Consider the following 18,655-nt stretch of genomic DNA (forward strand, 5'->3'; position numbering starts at 1 on the left):
GATTCAGGAAAGAACTTGAAAGTTTAATAGAGACTTAATAAAATGCAATGCATCTCGATCTTGTTTTATTTTTCCTATTTTTGGTAAAGTATGCAGTGTGAGGGTGGATTTCTAGATCCATCTCAAACATGGTGAGACTTGTACTCTCTTAGTTTAGTGATATAAAGTATGGGTATATAATGTAATTAGGGTAAATAAAGGAAAGAATTAGATATTTATGATACAAGTGAAGACTGTGAAAACACTCTAGGGCAAATGTTTTGAGTATTGTTTAGGATCAGGTGAACTGATGTGTAGAATACTACACACATACTATATACATACTACAGGTGATACTGCTTTGTATCTTTAATTAAAAGTAGAACATAATAAGTAATTTAATAGCAAGTACTAAAACACTGTATTCAAAAAAATGTGACTCTTAATGGCTGGCTATTAAAATATTCACGATAAGATGACCAGTATCTGAGAGTGAAATTTGGGGAGAAGAAAAGATGGAAACTCCAGTCTGAAGAACATGAATAGAGATGAAAGAGGGAATAGTGTTTCATAAACACCTCAAAAATTAAAGTGAGGCTAAAACAAGGAGTAGACTGAGGAAATAAAAGACTATTAGAACATGTTAGAAACAGAGCATATTTGTGAAGCACTTATAAGTACTAAGTAAAGAGCAAAATCTTAATTGTGTTGCTTTATGAAGATTATGATATCCAAACAGTGAAAAACAAATTTCTATTAGGCACAAATGGGTGGTAGAGAGAACGGTGAGATGTTTCTTATGATAATGACATCAATAGAAGAGGAAAACTGTTCTTATGTGTTTGTGCTTTTGTAGGTGTGAGAGAGAGGGAGAGAAAGAGGGAAAGAGAAGGAGATTAGACAGACAGAATGAATGTGTGACAGATATATAAAGAGCTAGAGACAAAGAGATCCATTTTTGTGCATAATTTAAGAACTTTCATTTAAAAAAAAAAACTTTCATTTTAGGTAAAAGCCACATAAAGCCAGAGATAACAAGTTCAAAGTAAGCCCTGTTGATTAGATGTTTCCAAGATATCCCTTGGGAAGAAAATTACTAAGAAGCAATGGTTAAAAGCACATAAAAGAAAATATTCTTTAAGAGTAATTATAGGATTCTGTAAAACATGTTTCTGATAACTAGAATGCTGATTCATCCTAAAAGGCGTTGGACATGCCAGTATTTTGATCTGAATTTATCTTTCTTCAAGTTGAACTAAGTTGCCAAGTTTTCTTTTCTTGAAGAACAGGAATTTTCAATTGTTATCATCTGTATGTCTACTCTATCAGGGAACAAAAGGCTTTTTTATCTTTTATCTCTCTCATAGCTTTGTTAGTGCATTTTTGTAGATATAGTCTTAACTGAGGCTCCTTTTCACTCCTCATTATTTAGGATATTACTACAATTCTTTTTCAACTTCTCAAAATATATAAATGATGCTGTTCTTGGTGTAAGAATAGTTGCACTGATGTGAACTGGCAAATAGAGGCTCTGCCTTCCTGCAGTTTTAGAATATCACAAATATAATTTTTCTTTATGCTGACTATCATAAGCCTTTTCATGTATAGCCAGTAGATTGTTCATTTTTTTAATTTAGTTTGCATTATTTGTTCAACAAATTTTACCTGAGATTAAGATCCTTTAAAAGCTGAAATTGTGTTGGATATTTAGAATAAATCAGGAAACCAGAATTAATTTTATTTTATCATTATTTTTGGGGGGAGTCACACCCGGCAGCGCTCAGGGGCGACTCCTGGCTCTACCAGGGGTCTCAAACTCGCGGCCCGCGGGCGCCCTCCATACAACATTTTGTGGCCCTGCCCTAGAGGAATCTTTTTTTGTTTTGTTTTAGTTGTTTGGGTCACACCCCCCAATGTTCAAGGCTTACTACTGACTTTGCACTCAAGGATCACCCCGACTTTGCCTCCTGCGGCCCCCAGGTAAATTGAGTTTGAGACCCCTGCTAGAGTCTAAGCTCAGAAATAGCTCCTGGTAGGCTCAGGGGACCAAATGGGATGCCCGGATTTGAACCACCGTCCTTCTGCATGCAAGGCAAACACCTTACCTTCATGCTATCTCGCCGGTCCCCAGAATTCATTTTAAAGCTCACAACCCAAGAGGGTTTTGTTTAAACCTGATATTTTTTACAACTTTTTTAAAAGGTGACAAATTTATACTGGAAGTATAGAAAAGTAGAAAAAATACTTTTCAAAATAGGCTGTGGGTAAAATAATCTTGCAAATAATATAATTTAAAAATAATTACACATAAGCACCCTGGCTTACATGATAATACATTTTTCATTTTAAGCTCTGTATGGACATTGATCAATTACTTAGCACACATTCACAGGTTAATTTCAAAAACTAATTGCATTTCAAATAATATGTGATTTACTGACAATATATAAAATTGTTAGCTGTCATTGTGAATTCTTAATATAAGTGATTTGTGTTTAGTCTCCCTTGTTAGTTAAATCTGGTAATGCAATTTCAATGCATGTTTAATCAGGATTTCCCTATTAATAATTTATCTTCAAATATCAAGTAAGTTTGGATGTTACCATTTTATAACATACATAAGTATATGTACATCCTAAATTGAGTACACATGTAACACTTAAAGCTTTATATATGGATACTTCTGATTGATAACTAAATAAACTATTTTATTGTAATAAAATACTTATAGAAATTTATAAGAAATGCTACTCAATATTATATTTGAATAGCACATATAAATAAAAGGTATAGGTGGATAAAGAAAGAAAGGAAAATTTAGATTTTGTCAACATGAAGCTTAACTTTATTCATCCCAAAGGACAACTTAATTTGACATCCTCAAATATCCTCAAAAAAGTTTACATCAAAATTCTATTTATTTTCATTACTAAATACAAATTCAAGACAGTGGAAGTTGAAAGTCAGACCTTTACATTTTATACTAACTTTTTGACATTTCTGTGCTTGTATGTGTGGAACAAAATTTGTTTTGTTTCAACCATTTTTAGGGTAAAATACTAAAATTGACAATATAAAACTTTATTTGAGGACAAATAACTTATTTGATTATCTTTTTATGAGGAAGGTGGTATCATTGAAAAGTTAATACAATGTCATTTGTCATTTTTAAGCAAACCTCTTTTAAAAATTCTCCCTCTAACCATCTTTAGAACAGTAAAATAAAGGCTTAAATTAGTTGCTTACAATATCAAATTGCCACTAACCCAAAATATCACATACAGAAAATAAAGTTGAAAATGTCAGCAATGACTCATAAATATCAAGGCTTCTAAAACCTCCACTTTGCCTTCACACATAAGATTTTTTTCTAGAATATTTTCTTCAATATGTATTTTCTGTTTAAATGAACTCCTTCTTGGAAAGAATTCTCCAATATTACCTTTGTTCAATATTAACATATGAATAAAATACCTTATACAATCAAAATATATGGGGTTGAGTGGGGCCAGAGTGATAGTACAGTGAGTGAATAAGGCAATTGCCTTGCACGAGGCTTACTTAGGTTCCTTCTGCATTCCATATGGTTTCTTGAGCACCTCTAGGATTAATTCCTGGGTGTAGAGTCAGTAATAATCCCTGAGCATTGCCAAGTGTGGCCTCAAAAGAAAAAAAAGACAAGGAAAAAATCTTGAAGGGTGAGTTGGGTGGTATCATAGGTAGACCTAGTCCAATACTGTTTCTCTTAAGCATTGTGTTCTGTTTTAATTCAATTTATAGAAAAAATAGCCAACATTGGATGTGCATTTAAATACTTCTAAATTTGATGTGCATTTAAAAACTTCTAAATTTACTTTTTCTTCTTTAATGCAGATCTTCATAAACAATGAATGGCACAGTTCAGTGAGTGGCAAAAAATTCCCTGTTTTAAACCCTGCAACTGAAGAGAAACTCTGTGATGTCGAAGAAGGAGATAAGGTGGGTTTTATGCTCCCATTTCATTATGTGCTCCTTTCGCTCTTTCTTACTGTTTTGAGATCTCAGATTTTCAAGTCCAAGCATCTATGTCATGAACATAGAGTTCCTGATGCCATTTTGAGAAAATTTCTAAGTATTTAAAAAAAAGTTAGCAGACATTTAATGATTATAAGATTATAAGGCATGCTTCTCATTCTTTTGTGTTTATTTGGGTTTTTTTTGGGGGGGGACATACCCAGTGATGCTCAGGTTACTTGCGGTTGGTCCGAGGTCAGCTGTGTGCAAGGCAAACACACTTCCCACTGCACCTGAACCACTGCTCTGGCTCCCATGCTTCTCATTCTTATGACTTTTTGGTATATTACTAGATTAATTTTCATTTAAAATAATTCTTTTTAAACAAAATGAATATGATGTGGTTGTTTATATATTTAAAAACAGAAATATACTTTACTCAAATTACAAAATAAAACAAAACTTAACAGAGGAATTTTATATATATAACATATGTCTTATTATATATGTTGTATTACCATCTGCCAGTCTTCATTCTTTTGTTGTTTTCCCCTCAATCAGTCAAATCACTATCTCCAGATACTAAATATTCAGACTTATTTCAAAAAGTATTCTCTGGGCTTTTCAGAAAAATATCTAGATTTAGGCTGTGTTATCAGAAGAAGTAAAACCCATGTATCCAGAGGTAAGAAGAATTAATATAGATACAGAGGTTGACATCTTAAGGAACAGCAGAAAGGGACAATACAGATATTTATTACCTGTTTTTGTATAGGATTCTTTATAGAATCAGAGTTCACTTGTGCATAAATTTATCAAGGACTTCTTTTCTTAGGGAAAAACATCTTTCTCTTTTTTGTCTTTCTAACTCTTGTCAGATGTGGTTGAGCATGAATTTAAAAAACAGTAAGATATTTTACTCAAATAATTTTGAGTACCACCCATCAACTTGAATGCCAACTTCATTTTTGTTTTGGTGCCACAACCAGTAGTGCTCAAGGCTTACTCCTGGCTCTGCTATCAATGATCATACCAGGTGGCCTTAGAACACCTTATGAGATGCTGGGGATTAAACCAGTATTTGCCATTTGCAAGGCAAACTATCTCTCTGGCTCCAATAATTCCAAATTCTAAAGCAAATATTACCTTATGATCACTGCCCTGGTGCAATGACTATTCCACAGTTTCCAGATCCATGTTTGAATCACCATATGAGTAGTTCTACACATTGGTTCCCCTTTTTAAGCTATGTACCTTTTGACAAAAATGAGAGATAAAGTAGTTAAAGGGATCAGTTAAGAACAGTGCTTGAGCAGAGGTATGCACACAACAAAATCTTGGTCATGATAGCATGTGATGTTTCTATAAGACTTTCTAATTTCCCAGATAGCACTTCTCTTGTTTTGTGGCATAGAGCACTGTAACTGTCTATGTAATGATCCTTGTTTATAGAGCCAAAGAAAGTACTTGATGAGTTTTTGGATTGTTTTATTTTGGCTTCACACCTTTTGGTACTTGGGTCTTACTCCTTGGCTTTGGACTTAGGGATCATTCCTGGTAGGACTGAAAGACATTTGGTGTCCTGGGAATAGAATCTAAGTTGGCCACATGCAAGGCAATTTCCATACCCTCTATACCATTTCTCTAACTCCTAATGAATTTTACACATCAATATACTTCTTTGAAAAATAGACACTATTTTATGTTTATAGCCTCAGTAAAAATACATATACTATAGATAATGGATAAATAAAATATTTTTCTGGTAAAACTTCTACTTTCCATATACCATGAATCTCACCATAAGAATCTAGCACTGGGGCTAGAGGTAGCTCAGAAGGTAAGCTACATATCATGCATGCAATCTGCACATTAGGCCCTGACACTGCACATGGTCTTTCTAATATTGCTTAAAGTGATCCATGAACACGGAGGCAGTAAAATGCTCAAAGCACTTATGGATATGATCCCAAAACAAGAAAGGAAGGGAGGGAGGGGTGGAGGGAGGGAAGGAGGGATAGAAAAAATATTACTTACATAAAAATTGATTAGGCAGTAAATCTTGAAGTTTTGCATGCATCAGAACTTTGACAAGTTATTAGGATGTACATCAATGACATCACACCCTTAGAATTGATTTATTATTATAGTTTCATTTCTGAATATTTCTCAGAGACTGCTGATATTGCTGATTAGGGTAGTTTAGGGGAATCCGCTTGAAAGCCATAGAATTAAGCCTTCTGTTCTATCATTGCATATGTGGCAGTAATTAATAGAGGGTGACAGTTGAGAAAATCATTAAGACATTTTGCTGTGATACATTATTTTACATCCATGAAATAGTAAAAAAATAAATTTGGGCTGCTACATAATGATTCTTCCTGATTCCTTACTGCTAGAGTTTAGAAAGCCTGTGTCCTGTGAGATACTCTCATAAATAAGAAGGGTGGAGTGCTTTTCTTATCTATAACAAAGAGATCATAATGATCAGAAACTTTTAGCAATCAAACTAGCACTCCATTACCTCAAATATATTTATTATATAATAATAGCAATAAAGGGCAAGATTAGGACACAAAGGAGTTTCAGACAGCTGTCTACTACTCTGGAGATACAAATGTCACTCAGGAAAATTCCTAAATTTTAGACAGTTTTTATTATATAAAAGATAAAGGACTCTTCATACTTTAGTTTCAGGACTTTGGACATGTCACTTTGGTACTGAAATTGAGAAAGAACTATAACAAAACAAATGTGCCAGGGGTTCCAATTGAAATTTTGGCAGGCATTCCATGGACTTTGGGGTGGGGTATTTTTGGTTTGTGTTTATTGAAAATTGTTTCTGTTCATAAAGAAGTAAAATTATTTGCACAAATGTAATCAGCAAATTGATTATGTTTTTGGTCACTCAATTGAAATGATTTATAATTTAAGCTCTTCAACATAAACAATGTTTAACATCTATAATGCTTTGTAATCTTACATTTTTTTAGAATGATCCATGAACTAAATATTCCTGTTCTCACAATTTTACTGAATAAAATTATACATTTTAAATGTGTAGTAATTTATAACAGCATTGCTTAGTGAAAGGTACAAATCTACTAAATTACATAATCACCATAAACCTCATATTCTGGCATTGACTCTTTAGATAATGAGCCAAGATGTTTTAAGAATTTAATTGATGGGAAGAATGGTACTCACAATGAGCTGTCTACTGCCTTCAACTTGAAATAAAGAAAGCAGGAGGGGCAAGAACAAATGGAGGTTACAAAATAAAACACAGTTGTGGGTGGGAACTGTTTCCTTTTCACCTCACTGACTTTTTTTAGGCTATAGTCACTAAGCCTGGGAACTTATTTGAATACTAAAGCATGACCTAACAAATAATTGGTGGAGATGAAAGTATATATATATAAAGTATATATATATATATATATATGTATATAAAAGTAAGTGCTTATGACAGGTATAAAATTAAAACTATTCTATAACTGTTTTCTTCAAAATTGAATGAATTTAATATGGAAATACAACATAGTAGGAGCAATAGAAGAGTCCAGCCCTACCTTATTTATGCTTAAGAGAAATTTTCTATTACATTATTGTTCACATCATTTCATATTATCTGCTTGTCATTCCTTATGTCAGAAAAATAAAAGGAATGTATCAAGCACTGTAATGCAAAAATGTTATTTATGATAGCAAATTTAAGTAAATGTTCTAAATTTTCTCTGGTTTATTAAAAGTATTTCCCTTGAAACATTAGTCATGAAGAAAAAAATAGTAGTGGAGAAAAATAAATAATATAATAGTTCTAGGAGCTTCAAATAAAGAGATTGCAGTGCACATCTTGTACAGAGCTGACCCCAGGTAATCCCAATTACTACAAATGCTCCCCACTAGAATAGATCCCTGAGCACAGAGCTTAGAGTAAGTATTGAACACAATCAGGCATCCTCCCCCCCCCAAAAGAATAAATATAGTCTTGGAAAAGGAAAAAAGTCTTACCATATTTGCCGGTGTATAAGACGACCCTTCAACCCATGAAAAACTTCCTAAAAGTCAGGAGTCATATTATATGCTGGTATATGGCATGCTGAAACTTGTTCCAGCTTTAGGGACGAGTGATCCGCACCCCTCTTACTTTTAAGAAGTAACTTACTTTTAAGACTTTTAGGAAGTTTTTCATGGGTTGAAGTGTCATCTTATACTCTGGCAAATACAGTATATAACTAATAATTTTTAATTAGTGTAAAAATTTGTCATAACAAAATAAATTAAAATATGATTTGCCTTGGGGCCAAAGAGATAGCACAGTGGTAGGGTGTTTGCCTTACACATAGCCAACCCAGGAAGGACAGTAGTTAGAATCCCGGCACCCCATATGTTGCCCCTAATCTGTCAGGAACTATTTCTGAGCATAGAACCAGGAGTAACCCCTAAGTGCCATGTGCGACTCCCCCCAAAATGATTTGCTACATAAATGTCAATAAAATTAAACCATTTATGGAATAGTTTTGTATAAATCAATAAACAAGAGTTTATAAAAGGTAATAAAATTATTACACATAGGGACCAGAGAGAGCATGGAGGTAAGGCGTTTGCCTTGCATGCAGAAGGACAGTGGTTCGAATCCCAGCATCCCATATGGTCCCCCGAGCCTGCCAGGAGTAATCCCTGAGAGCTGCCGGGTGTGACCCAAACAATCTCTCCCCAAATTATTACACATATATTCATTAATATAGGCCCTTAATTATAAATACATGGCTTATACTATAGTGTTTAATAAATATTCATTGTAAAGGAGATAATTATCAGGATAATTTTGGTGAGCTATAAAACTGAAATTTGGAATCAAATGTCGGTTCTAGTATTAGCTAGATCACAAGTCCTATAAAGTGAGATATGTACTTCAGTAAGTGAAAGAAGACATTCCTTGAATATGGAGACCGGGTTTGATCCTTGTTAACACACACATGCACACACACACCAGAGTTTGTGCTCTAATTTTAACTGAGAATAACTCTTATCTCAGTGCCTAGTATTTAGTAGGACCTTAGTATGTGGCAATATAGTTATTATTTGGATTTCTTTTAGGAAGAACTGAAATATATTGTGATGCTGAGCTGGATAGGCATTTGGAAGAAAAGTGCTTTATTTGTAGACCTTTAGGGGGGCAAGAAGCGTGATAAGAGAGAAGGTGAGCAAGAGCTGGGCCCCAGAGTAGTAAAACTATGAACACAAGTTTGAGTAGGTGAATTGAGGCTCCCAAATTCTCTACCTTATACAACTAAAGAGAACTTTTACTATAATATTAAGATAAAGGAATAGATGCAAATATTAGAAAAGAAAAAATGATATAATCAAGCTTAGGGATATCAACATTGTAGCAATAGATACACAAGATCATTTTCCTTTATATAGCAGCAAAAAAATTAGTTATTTAAATAATGCAAGATTAGTAAAAAAATGAAGAAATTAAATTGCCTTAGAACTATTGTAATTTATTATAAAGTTGTTTTGACTGTTTCAAACACAATAACAATTGCTGTCATTTTCATGTTTATTTACCATAACTTCTGTCACAAAAATATCTCAAGTGCATTGAGTCTTCAACACAGATTTGTGACGTAACTAAACTCTTAGCCATATTTCCTATTAAAGATAAGGAAACTTAGATGTAAAGAAGTCATATCAGAACATTTTATTTTGAAGTTTCCTCAGTTTATAGTAATTTTTAGTATGATTACTTGGTTATATATTTCTCCCTCTCAGCTAGAACTTTAAAAACTTCCTTCATTTTGTTGTTGTTTGCAACTTAATGACGTGAATGCTACAGAGCAGTATTTGGCAAATCTTCAGGTGGGTGGATGGCTACCAGATGGGGAACCAGAATTCAAATCTGGCTTGTTTGTTTCAAAGCTATATATTAACTACAGGTGCTCTATATCTCAGCAGAAAGGTAAAATATTAGATGTGAGAAAATTGGAGCATAATTCTAAGGACATAACTATGAGAAACACTCTATTTGTAATAGCATTCTGCAGGAACAGTTTCCATATAACAGAATGAAGTCAGTTTCTCCATATTTCTTTTTGAGCTGCAATGCCTCCCCATAAACCATATTTGGTTAAGATTTGGAAGATCAGACACTGAGCAGAAGAATCCCAATGAAGGCTAGGTCAGACAGATCTGTTTAAACACAGAACTGCATATATTTTATAAGCTATGGTATTCACAGATCAAATTCTTTTAGTTTGCTATATTTTTAAAATAGCATCTGTAAATTTAACTTTGAAGAGGTTAGAAACTATGACATAAAACAATGTCAAATGTAAGCAAACGATGTGTCCAAAGTAATACTATATACATGTTTCTCAAGAAAGACAAGTAATATTGTTTACATTTTATTCATCTCTCAAAAGCTAAACACTAATATGTACATGAGTATAATATATTGTTGTGGAATTTTGCTTATATATTAATTATTTTCACATAATCAAATTAATTTACACTTCTTTTGAAATATAATTTTAATATATATATAAATTATATTATATAAATTTTAAAATATAACTTACTTTTTTTAAAGACCATGTATCACATAATTGACACAATTTATCATAATATATTTGATTCCAGGTCAGTGGGAATAAAATTACCTTAAAATAAAGAAAAGTAAATGAGGAAAAAAATAAAGAAATCGTATAGTTAAATAAATTTGTAAAATGTATCTTACAATGAGGTCATTAAGTCATTGCTAGAAGGTTTAGTATCTCTTGTTAGTTGATCATCTGTTATTGTGAACTGTTATCCTGAACATTAGAAGACTTCAGATACACTTTGGAGTCTAAATTGGTGTGCTTCTATAAGGATGAAAGTATTAAACAAAAATGGACTATGGCGCAGCTGCAAATATGTAGTTTAGGAATTCCAAGCACTATTGCTGTTACTGGGACTTTTGTGGCAAGGGTTTTTCAGCTGCTACGGAGCTTCTGGAAGTACAAGTAGGCAGGAAAAATTACCAGTACTCATTCCAAAATATATCTGGTAATGTCAGCCTAAATACCAGCATTCCTAGAATTTTTATTAGAATTGGTGTCTCTGCAGAAAGCTTTAAATGAGTGATAAAGCAGGACCATTGGTGAAGTGGTGAATGTGAGTGATGGGTACAGTAGGAGTTGCATCTGTGGGGTGCAACTTAATCCCCATCTTCTTTGCCTGCTTTTATCTGATTGGGTGAAGTATCTATGATTTTTCATAGCTTGGTTTACATCTCTGAGAACAAAGTGAATCTTTGTAGCTAGCTTAATGGTGACTGTGTTTGAGGGTTTGGTTTTGGCTCCAAATTATATTTCTAAAACATCATTTTTTTCTAATCATCTTATTGTGATGATAAATACTTTAAAAATAGTTTTTGTTTCCATTTTAAATAGTAGGTTTATAATTCAGGGCCTCCTTATTGTACACAGTCAAAATTGGTAAAATGTGCAAGATTCATGACTTATAAAAGCACTATCCCTGATTTAAGAAGCTTTAGCCTATTTCATAGTTATTTCCATAGATGTGAAAATATGTTCTTTATATTGAGTTGAATTTCATTTAATTTTCAGGAAGATGTTGAGAAGGCAGTGAAGGCTGCAAGGCAGGCTTTTCAGATTGGCTCTCCATGGCGCACTATGGATGCTTCGGAAAGAGGACGGCTGCTGTACAAATTGGCTGATCTGATTGAAAGAGATCGTCTGTTGCTGGCAGTGAGTACTTAGGAATCTGGTTAGGTAGCAAACTTTCAAGAAAGCATTCATTGTTTCTAGCTGTGAGATCCTTTGATTTTAGTGATCACTACATATCTTTACAGAGTGGGAGGACTTGACCTACCAGTTTTAGTATAGGAGCCTAATCTTCACTTAGCAATGACTGAAGTTAATTTTCACTCTCAGCATATATCATGTAACTTAAACATTTGGAAACCCTGGATTATATAAAATAAAATATTCTTAAAATTCTATAATTTTTCTGAGTCTTTAACAAAGTCCCATACAGTATAAATAAACTAGATTATTATAATTGACTTCTTAAATGTATTTGACCTTTAAACATTTAGTGAAAAATTTTATAAGATTAGTTAAAAAGGTCCAACATTTTTCTCTAAAATGAATCTTATTTATCCTTAATTTAACCTATTAAAAAGACAATAGGTTGTTTTATCTTCCTTTGATGTATATGTTCACAAATTCTTGATTAATTTGTTTTCCTTTTACAAGTTGTAAGGCAAACTAATAAATACATTTCTATATAAAACACTTGTGCTTATAAAAATATTGTAAAAATAATGATTTAAAACATTTTAAAATTAGAAGAGCCAGCACATAAAATGGGTAATTTTTATACCCATAAAAATATATAATTTTATTATTTTTTATTTTATTATTATTTTTTGTTTGATTTTGGGTCATACCTGGCAGCGCTCAAGGTGTTACTTCTGGCTCTATACTCAGAAATCGCTCCTGGCAGGCTCAGGGGACCATATGGGACGCTGGGATTCAAACTACTGACCTTCTGCATGAAAGGCAAACGCCTTACTTCCATGCTATCTCTCCAACCCCAATTTTTTTTATAATTTTTATAAAATAGGTAATAGAGGTAATTTCTTATTTCTGAATTGAGCATTATAAAAGTTCAATTTAACATAAACTTATACTAAGATCAGATTTTAGACTGAAGTTGTTAGTATTTTTGAACATTAAAATGACAGTAAAAAGTAGACCTATATATATTTTGAAGAATAGACATTAGAAATTAGAGTTGAAGGACAAAGACCATTTCTTAATGTGCCATTCAACTGGCCTTTCCTTTTTTTATTGGAAAGAAAAATTTACTAAATATTAATTTTTCTTGTCTTATTTTATTTGTCTGGTCTATGGATTATAAAGTATTGATGGTCCTCATAAGCATACCCTAGGCAGTAAAAAGTTTGGCTATATTAAAATCTCATTTGATTGCATTTCGAGATGGCATACGTATAATGGAGAAATACTGCATAACAGATGAAAAAAATTTTTTAGTTTATTGCCTGTACATTTCTGCTAGGTTATCAATCCAGCAAAACATTAGGTCTCAAAGAGTTCGTTGAAAATCTGCATGATAAAAGAATAATGAGGTATTTTATTCTATAATAGTTAGAGTACTCAACTAAAAAATGGTAAGTCATAGCTTCTACATTCAAATAATAAAGTGTAATGATGGTACATATACACAATGGAATATCATGCAGCTGTCAGGATAGATGAAGTCGTGAAACTTTCCTATACATGGATGTACATGGAATCTATTATGTTGAGTGAAATAAGTCAGAGAGAGAGAGAGAGAGAGAGAGAGAGAGAGAGAGAAACGCAGAATGGTCTCACTCATCGAAGGGTTTTAAGAAAAATGAAAGACATTATTGCAATAATAATTTTCAGACACAAAAGAAAAAACAGCTGAAAGTTCCAGCTCACCTCATGAAGCTCACCACAAAGAGTGATGAGTTTAGTTAGAGAAATAAGTACATTCTGAACTGTCCTAATAATGAGAACGTATGAGGGAAATGAAAAGCCTGTCTAGAGTACAGGTGGGGGTTGGGTGGGGAGGAGGGAGACTTGGGACATTGGTGATGGGAATGTTGCACTGGTGATGGGTGGTGTTCTTTACATGACTAAAACCCAAACACAATCAGGTATGTAATCAAGGTGTTTAAATAAAATAAAATATATTAAAAATTTATAAAATAAATAAAAATAAAGTGTGATGATACTGAGAGTTTCACAATTAAAAACTCTGTTGAAGAAAATAATGACTGAAAGATCCATGTGTCACTTAAATTTGTTGAATTGATTGGTTCTAGCCAGATGGAATGCAAAAATTCAAAATGTTTATTGAGACCCAGTTTTTGAGGCCCAGTCAGTATTACTGACATTGAATTGTCATTTATGATTATATTATGTAATAAGTTAAGTCTTGTTGGCAAGACTAGTTCCCACTCAACAGCTATATGCCTATCCAATTCTGAACAGTTCTAAGAAACTGTTAACTGGAAGGTTTGGTTAACTGGAAGGTATTCAGAATGAGAAAAGAAGGGGCTCAGGGTTTAGACACTAGAACTTCGCTACCTTTTCTATCTTTACCTTACAATTTGACATTAAGAAAGCCACATTAACATTTATTTTAGTCTCCTGTTTACAATTAAAAGGTTAGGGAAGATTATCTAGAGAATTTCTTATATTTCCAAAGTCTCTGATTATAAACTGTTAGCTACATATTTTTAATCTAATATTTTAGAAGGTTTGATTTGTTTTTTATCTTTTCTTATTCAGACAATGGAGTCAATGAATGGTGGAAAACTATTTGCTAATGCATATTTGATGGATTTAGGAGGTTGCATAAAAACACTTCGTTATTGTGCAGGATGGGCTGACAAGATTCAAGGCCGCACAATACCTATTGGTAAGGAGCTTTGGGAAACCAAAAGAATGGGGTAAGGTTGAATGGTTTTACTAAAGAGTTGTTAAGGATGTCAAACAAATAAGGCAAATTTATTTTCTCCTTTACTTTGAGATGAGATCATGCAGTGTTAAACATTCCTTCAACTACGCTAAGATTTTTCCCAGTGCTTTTAAAAATAATTTAAGCATTCTGGGATCTGGTGAGATAGTACAGCAGGTAAGGTGCTTTTTTTTTAATATGAAATTTGGGTTTGATCCCTGGCAGGATATATAGTTCCTAGAGCACCAAAAAAGAATGATCCTTAATGATCTCCTGAAATAAACCCTGACTATCACTGGGTATGACCCAGTATTACCTGCGCAAATTATTTCAACATCATCATGTATAACATTATAGGTATTTTAGAACTATTAATGTAAGAACATTACTATGCTCCCAAATTACTGATTTAAGGGCATTGCATTTCCAAATATTCAAACATTGTCTGAAATAATTTATGTGAATTTTATTTCACTAGTAACATTTTTACTCTTTCTATAACATAATTATTTAACTTGCCTTACATGTTCCAGTAACTGTCACCTTTAATGGTCATTTTTGCCTTGTCTAACTCAATATAGTTAAAATAGATAAGTTAAAGAATCCAATTTGCATTGATTAGCTTTATTTAACTTCAGCACAAAACCAGACTATATATAAGTCCAATTTAAGAATTCATGTAAATAAATAAATGCATTAGTAAAGTCTGACCATAATGAGATAAGGACATGAAATGGTAGCACCATAGAAAACATGATGTGTACTATTCACTTTTATTTTTATTTTAGCAGTGGTGGCCGGGGAAGATTACACTCTGCAGTGTTCAGAGCTTATTTCTGATTACGTACTCAGGAATCTCATTTTTGAAGTTAAATTCTTAAAATATACTGACTGTGGAAATGTAACGTCTCCAAGTTTGGCCCTCGTGTGGCTTTCTTAGTCTAATTGGTGCATTAAATAAACAGGTTAGAAGTGACAGCCAAAAAGTTATGAAAGGGAAAGTGAGACAAATTGCCTAAGATGTTGCTAATATTTAAAAAAAAACTATCTTAGGGAAAAATTAGATAAGCTATTACATGTAGAAACAGATATAGATAAGGAACGTTCAAGCTAAAATGATCTTGAGTCTTTCACAGAGATTAGAACAGAACACTAAATGCTTCAGAATGACCATACCAATGAGGCATATGAGTCAGTCAAATCCAGATTATTAAAATGTTTTCTGTTTTTCATTTATCAAGTTTTTTGTTAGTAAAACATAAAATAAAATAGGGCATTTTAGAACCAGTTTTATTGAATTTATAAGAAAAAGGCTTATAGAAAACTGTTTAAAAGCTTATTCTGAAGAAATTAATGTTTAATTAAGTGGTTTATTAATTTGTTGTATTGAAAATGATACCCTTTTTAGAAAGTATACTATTACTGGTAGATCTTGGAGCTACCAGAAACATATATTGGAATAGTTCTTCACTTAGCCACACATTTCCTACTTCCCTTCTCATTTCTTTTCCATTAAACTATAGAATAAGAATTATTTAGAAAATTCATCTTTCTTATAGAATTAGACTTATAATTAAATACCAGTTATTTCTCAGTTATACATGTTTTCTTCAATTCTGAGCTTTCAGTTGATAATTTGAGTGGTTAACATTAGATCTCTTGCTTTGTATATGTGAAACCCTACATTTAATCCCTCAAATTTAAATAATAATAAAATAAGAATAAATCAAATGGCAATGTTAGGTCTTAGTTTTTATTTTGTAATAGCTGGACAGATGTTTATTTTATAATATTTCCACATCTTCAAGATGTTTTTTTATTATTTTCACACCTTCAAGTACACCTATTTGTGAATGTCAAGTGCTTTTGTCTATAAATTATTGTGGTTTTCCTTTTTTTTTCCTAGATGGAGATTTTTTCACTTACACAAGACATGAGCCTATTGGTGTGTGTGGTCAGATCATTCCTGTAAGTTGGTTTTCTACATATTTTTTCAGTCTCTTAAAAAATAAACTTCAATTTACCTCCTATAAATTAATAATAAACTAATAATGCTTTACCTAAAAAAGGAGATGCTTAAGTATTTTTTCTAAATATTGAACCAATTTAGAAACTGTTATACTTATTTATCCCTGTGACCACTTATTGAATATGTTTTAGACAGCACAGAGAATATTCTTTCTCCTGATATATCTCATCACTGTTTTAATTTTACAAAAATCAACCAATTTTAATCCTTAGTTTTAAAAAATTTATATATATATGTTTCCTCTAAAACTCATGCTGTACAAGCATGAGTCATCAATGCATTATCTGATGCAAAAAACATTTTTTTGAGAAATGTAATGTAGATATCTATTTCTATATTTTATCAGTTATTTAACATCTCATTGTAGAAGATAGAATTGGAATATATAAATACTAAAGGAAAATTGATTAAAATGAATAAAACTATGCCAGAGCCAACTAAACATTAATATGGAATAAACCCTACTTTAAATAAGAGAATTTAATGCTTCATTTTTTTTAGAGACTATGATATTTTTAAGCAGAATCATAATGATTTCCTTTTAAAACCTGATGAAAGAAAACTATCAAAATGATTTCACTTTTCCTGATATTTTAATAAGCTAAATAGAAAGGTGGTGAGGTGGGGCCAGAGAGATACATGGAGGTAAGGCATTTGCCTTGTGTGCAGAAAGACAGTAGTTTGAATCCCTCCATCCCATATGGTCCCCTGAGCCTGCTGGGGGTGATTTCTGAGTGTAGAATCAGGAGTAGCCTCTGAGCACTACCAGGTATGACCCAAAAATAAATAAATAAATAAATAAATAAATAAATAAATAAATAAATAAATAAATAAATAAAGGCGGTGAGGTGTCATATATTTTCTAATAGAAAGTGGCACTGATTTATTTTTGGTTTCAAAGAGATGGAAATACACATACTTAGCAGCCTATTAAATGAAACTTTAATATTTAAAAATTCCAATTAAATTCACAAAACCTCTAATTACATGTGTTATTAGCAGCTTGTATTTGTTGTGCATTATGATAAATTATCAATAATCTATAGGCAGAAAGAAATGATTATTTTAATTATGCATGTACCTTGCAATACACTTAGTAAAATCTGATTTCTAACTCAACAGTGATTTTTTTTTCCTGGTAGAAAAGTAAGAGAACCTTGTTAAATGAAGTAAACCAGAGGGTCAAGGACAAATACTGGATTAGAGAAAAAATGGAAAATATATAGTATTGGACTGTAACAAAGCCTTGGATTTGGATTATAAATGTATACTGAGATTATGAAGCAGTGAGGATTGGGAGAAAAATTGAAGAAGTAGACTAACAGTGCTATAGGGACAATGGTGGGAGTTTTAGGCACTTAGGTGTGGGTGGAATGCAGTAACTTGAATACCTCAATACCATAAACACTAACACCATTGTATCCATATTACCTACACTATAATGCATTTTAATTTAAAAAAGAAAAAATTTTAAATGTGATATAGAATATTTTGTAAATAAGTAAATTTTGTACAAAAAATTTTAAAGTTTTTTTCACTAAAACGATTGTCCTGATAAAATACAATAACAATCTTTTGCTTCCTTTATTATGTCTAGTTTATTTGGAACATCTTAACATTTATGAGTTACTTTTAGCAATTAATTTAATTAGGACACACCAGATGATTAAACAGAGCTAACACAATTATTACTAAATATCTAAGAGGAATACATAATGTAGAAGTTATATTAGCAAATGTGGTTTTCAGTAATACAAAGACTCTATTGTCATTTGTTTTTTTTTCTAGTGGAATTTCCCATTGGTTATGCTCATTTGGAAGTTAGGGCCTGCCCTTAGCTGTGGGAACACAGTAGTTGTAAAACCAGCAGAGCAAACTCCTCTCACAGCTCTTCATGTGGCTGCTCTTATAAAAGAGGTAAGTTTCTTCAGTCAAATAGTTACAAAGACTTGGAATTCCTATTAGGAGGCAAGAAGATCCTAGTAAGTTTAATAATATCTCACATTATTTGCCAATGACTCTCCTGTCCTGCAATAAGGACTCATTTTGTACTACATCCAGTTGAGTCAGAACAGATGGACTACTGCTCATAAGGAAATCAGACTCACTAAAACATTCCTCCCACAC

The 18,655-nt window shown here is 32.3% G+C and overlaps 1 protein-coding gene across 1 annotated transcript in view; it reads left to right on the top strand.

Moving 5' to 3' along the window:
* Window positions 1–18,655, top strand: part of ALDH1A1 (aldehyde dehydrogenase 1 family member A1) — a 53,831-nt gene that overhangs the window by 12,575 nt on the left and 22,601 nt on the right. Inside the window, exons 2-6 of the mRNA XM_049770961.1 lie at window positions 3,853–3,957; window positions 11,592–11,732; window positions 14,331–14,460; window positions 16,406–16,467; window positions 18,317–18,445. Coding sequence (XP_049626918.1) covers window positions 3,853–3,957; window positions 11,592–11,732; window positions 14,331–14,460; window positions 16,406–16,467; window positions 18,317–18,445 — 567 coding nt within the window. The remainder of the gene's footprint in view (window positions 1–3,852; window positions 3,958–11,591; window positions 11,733–14,330; window positions 14,461–16,405; window positions 16,468–18,316; window positions 18,446–18,655) is intronic.

This window comes from Suncus etruscus, chromosome 3, assembly GCF_024139225.1.
Source record: "Suncus etruscus isolate mSunEtr1 chromosome 3, mSunEtr1.pri.cur, whole genome shotgun sequence".
Taxonomy (NCBI): domain Eukaryota; kingdom Metazoa; phylum Chordata; class Mammalia; order Eulipotyphla; family Soricidae; genus Suncus; species Suncus etruscus.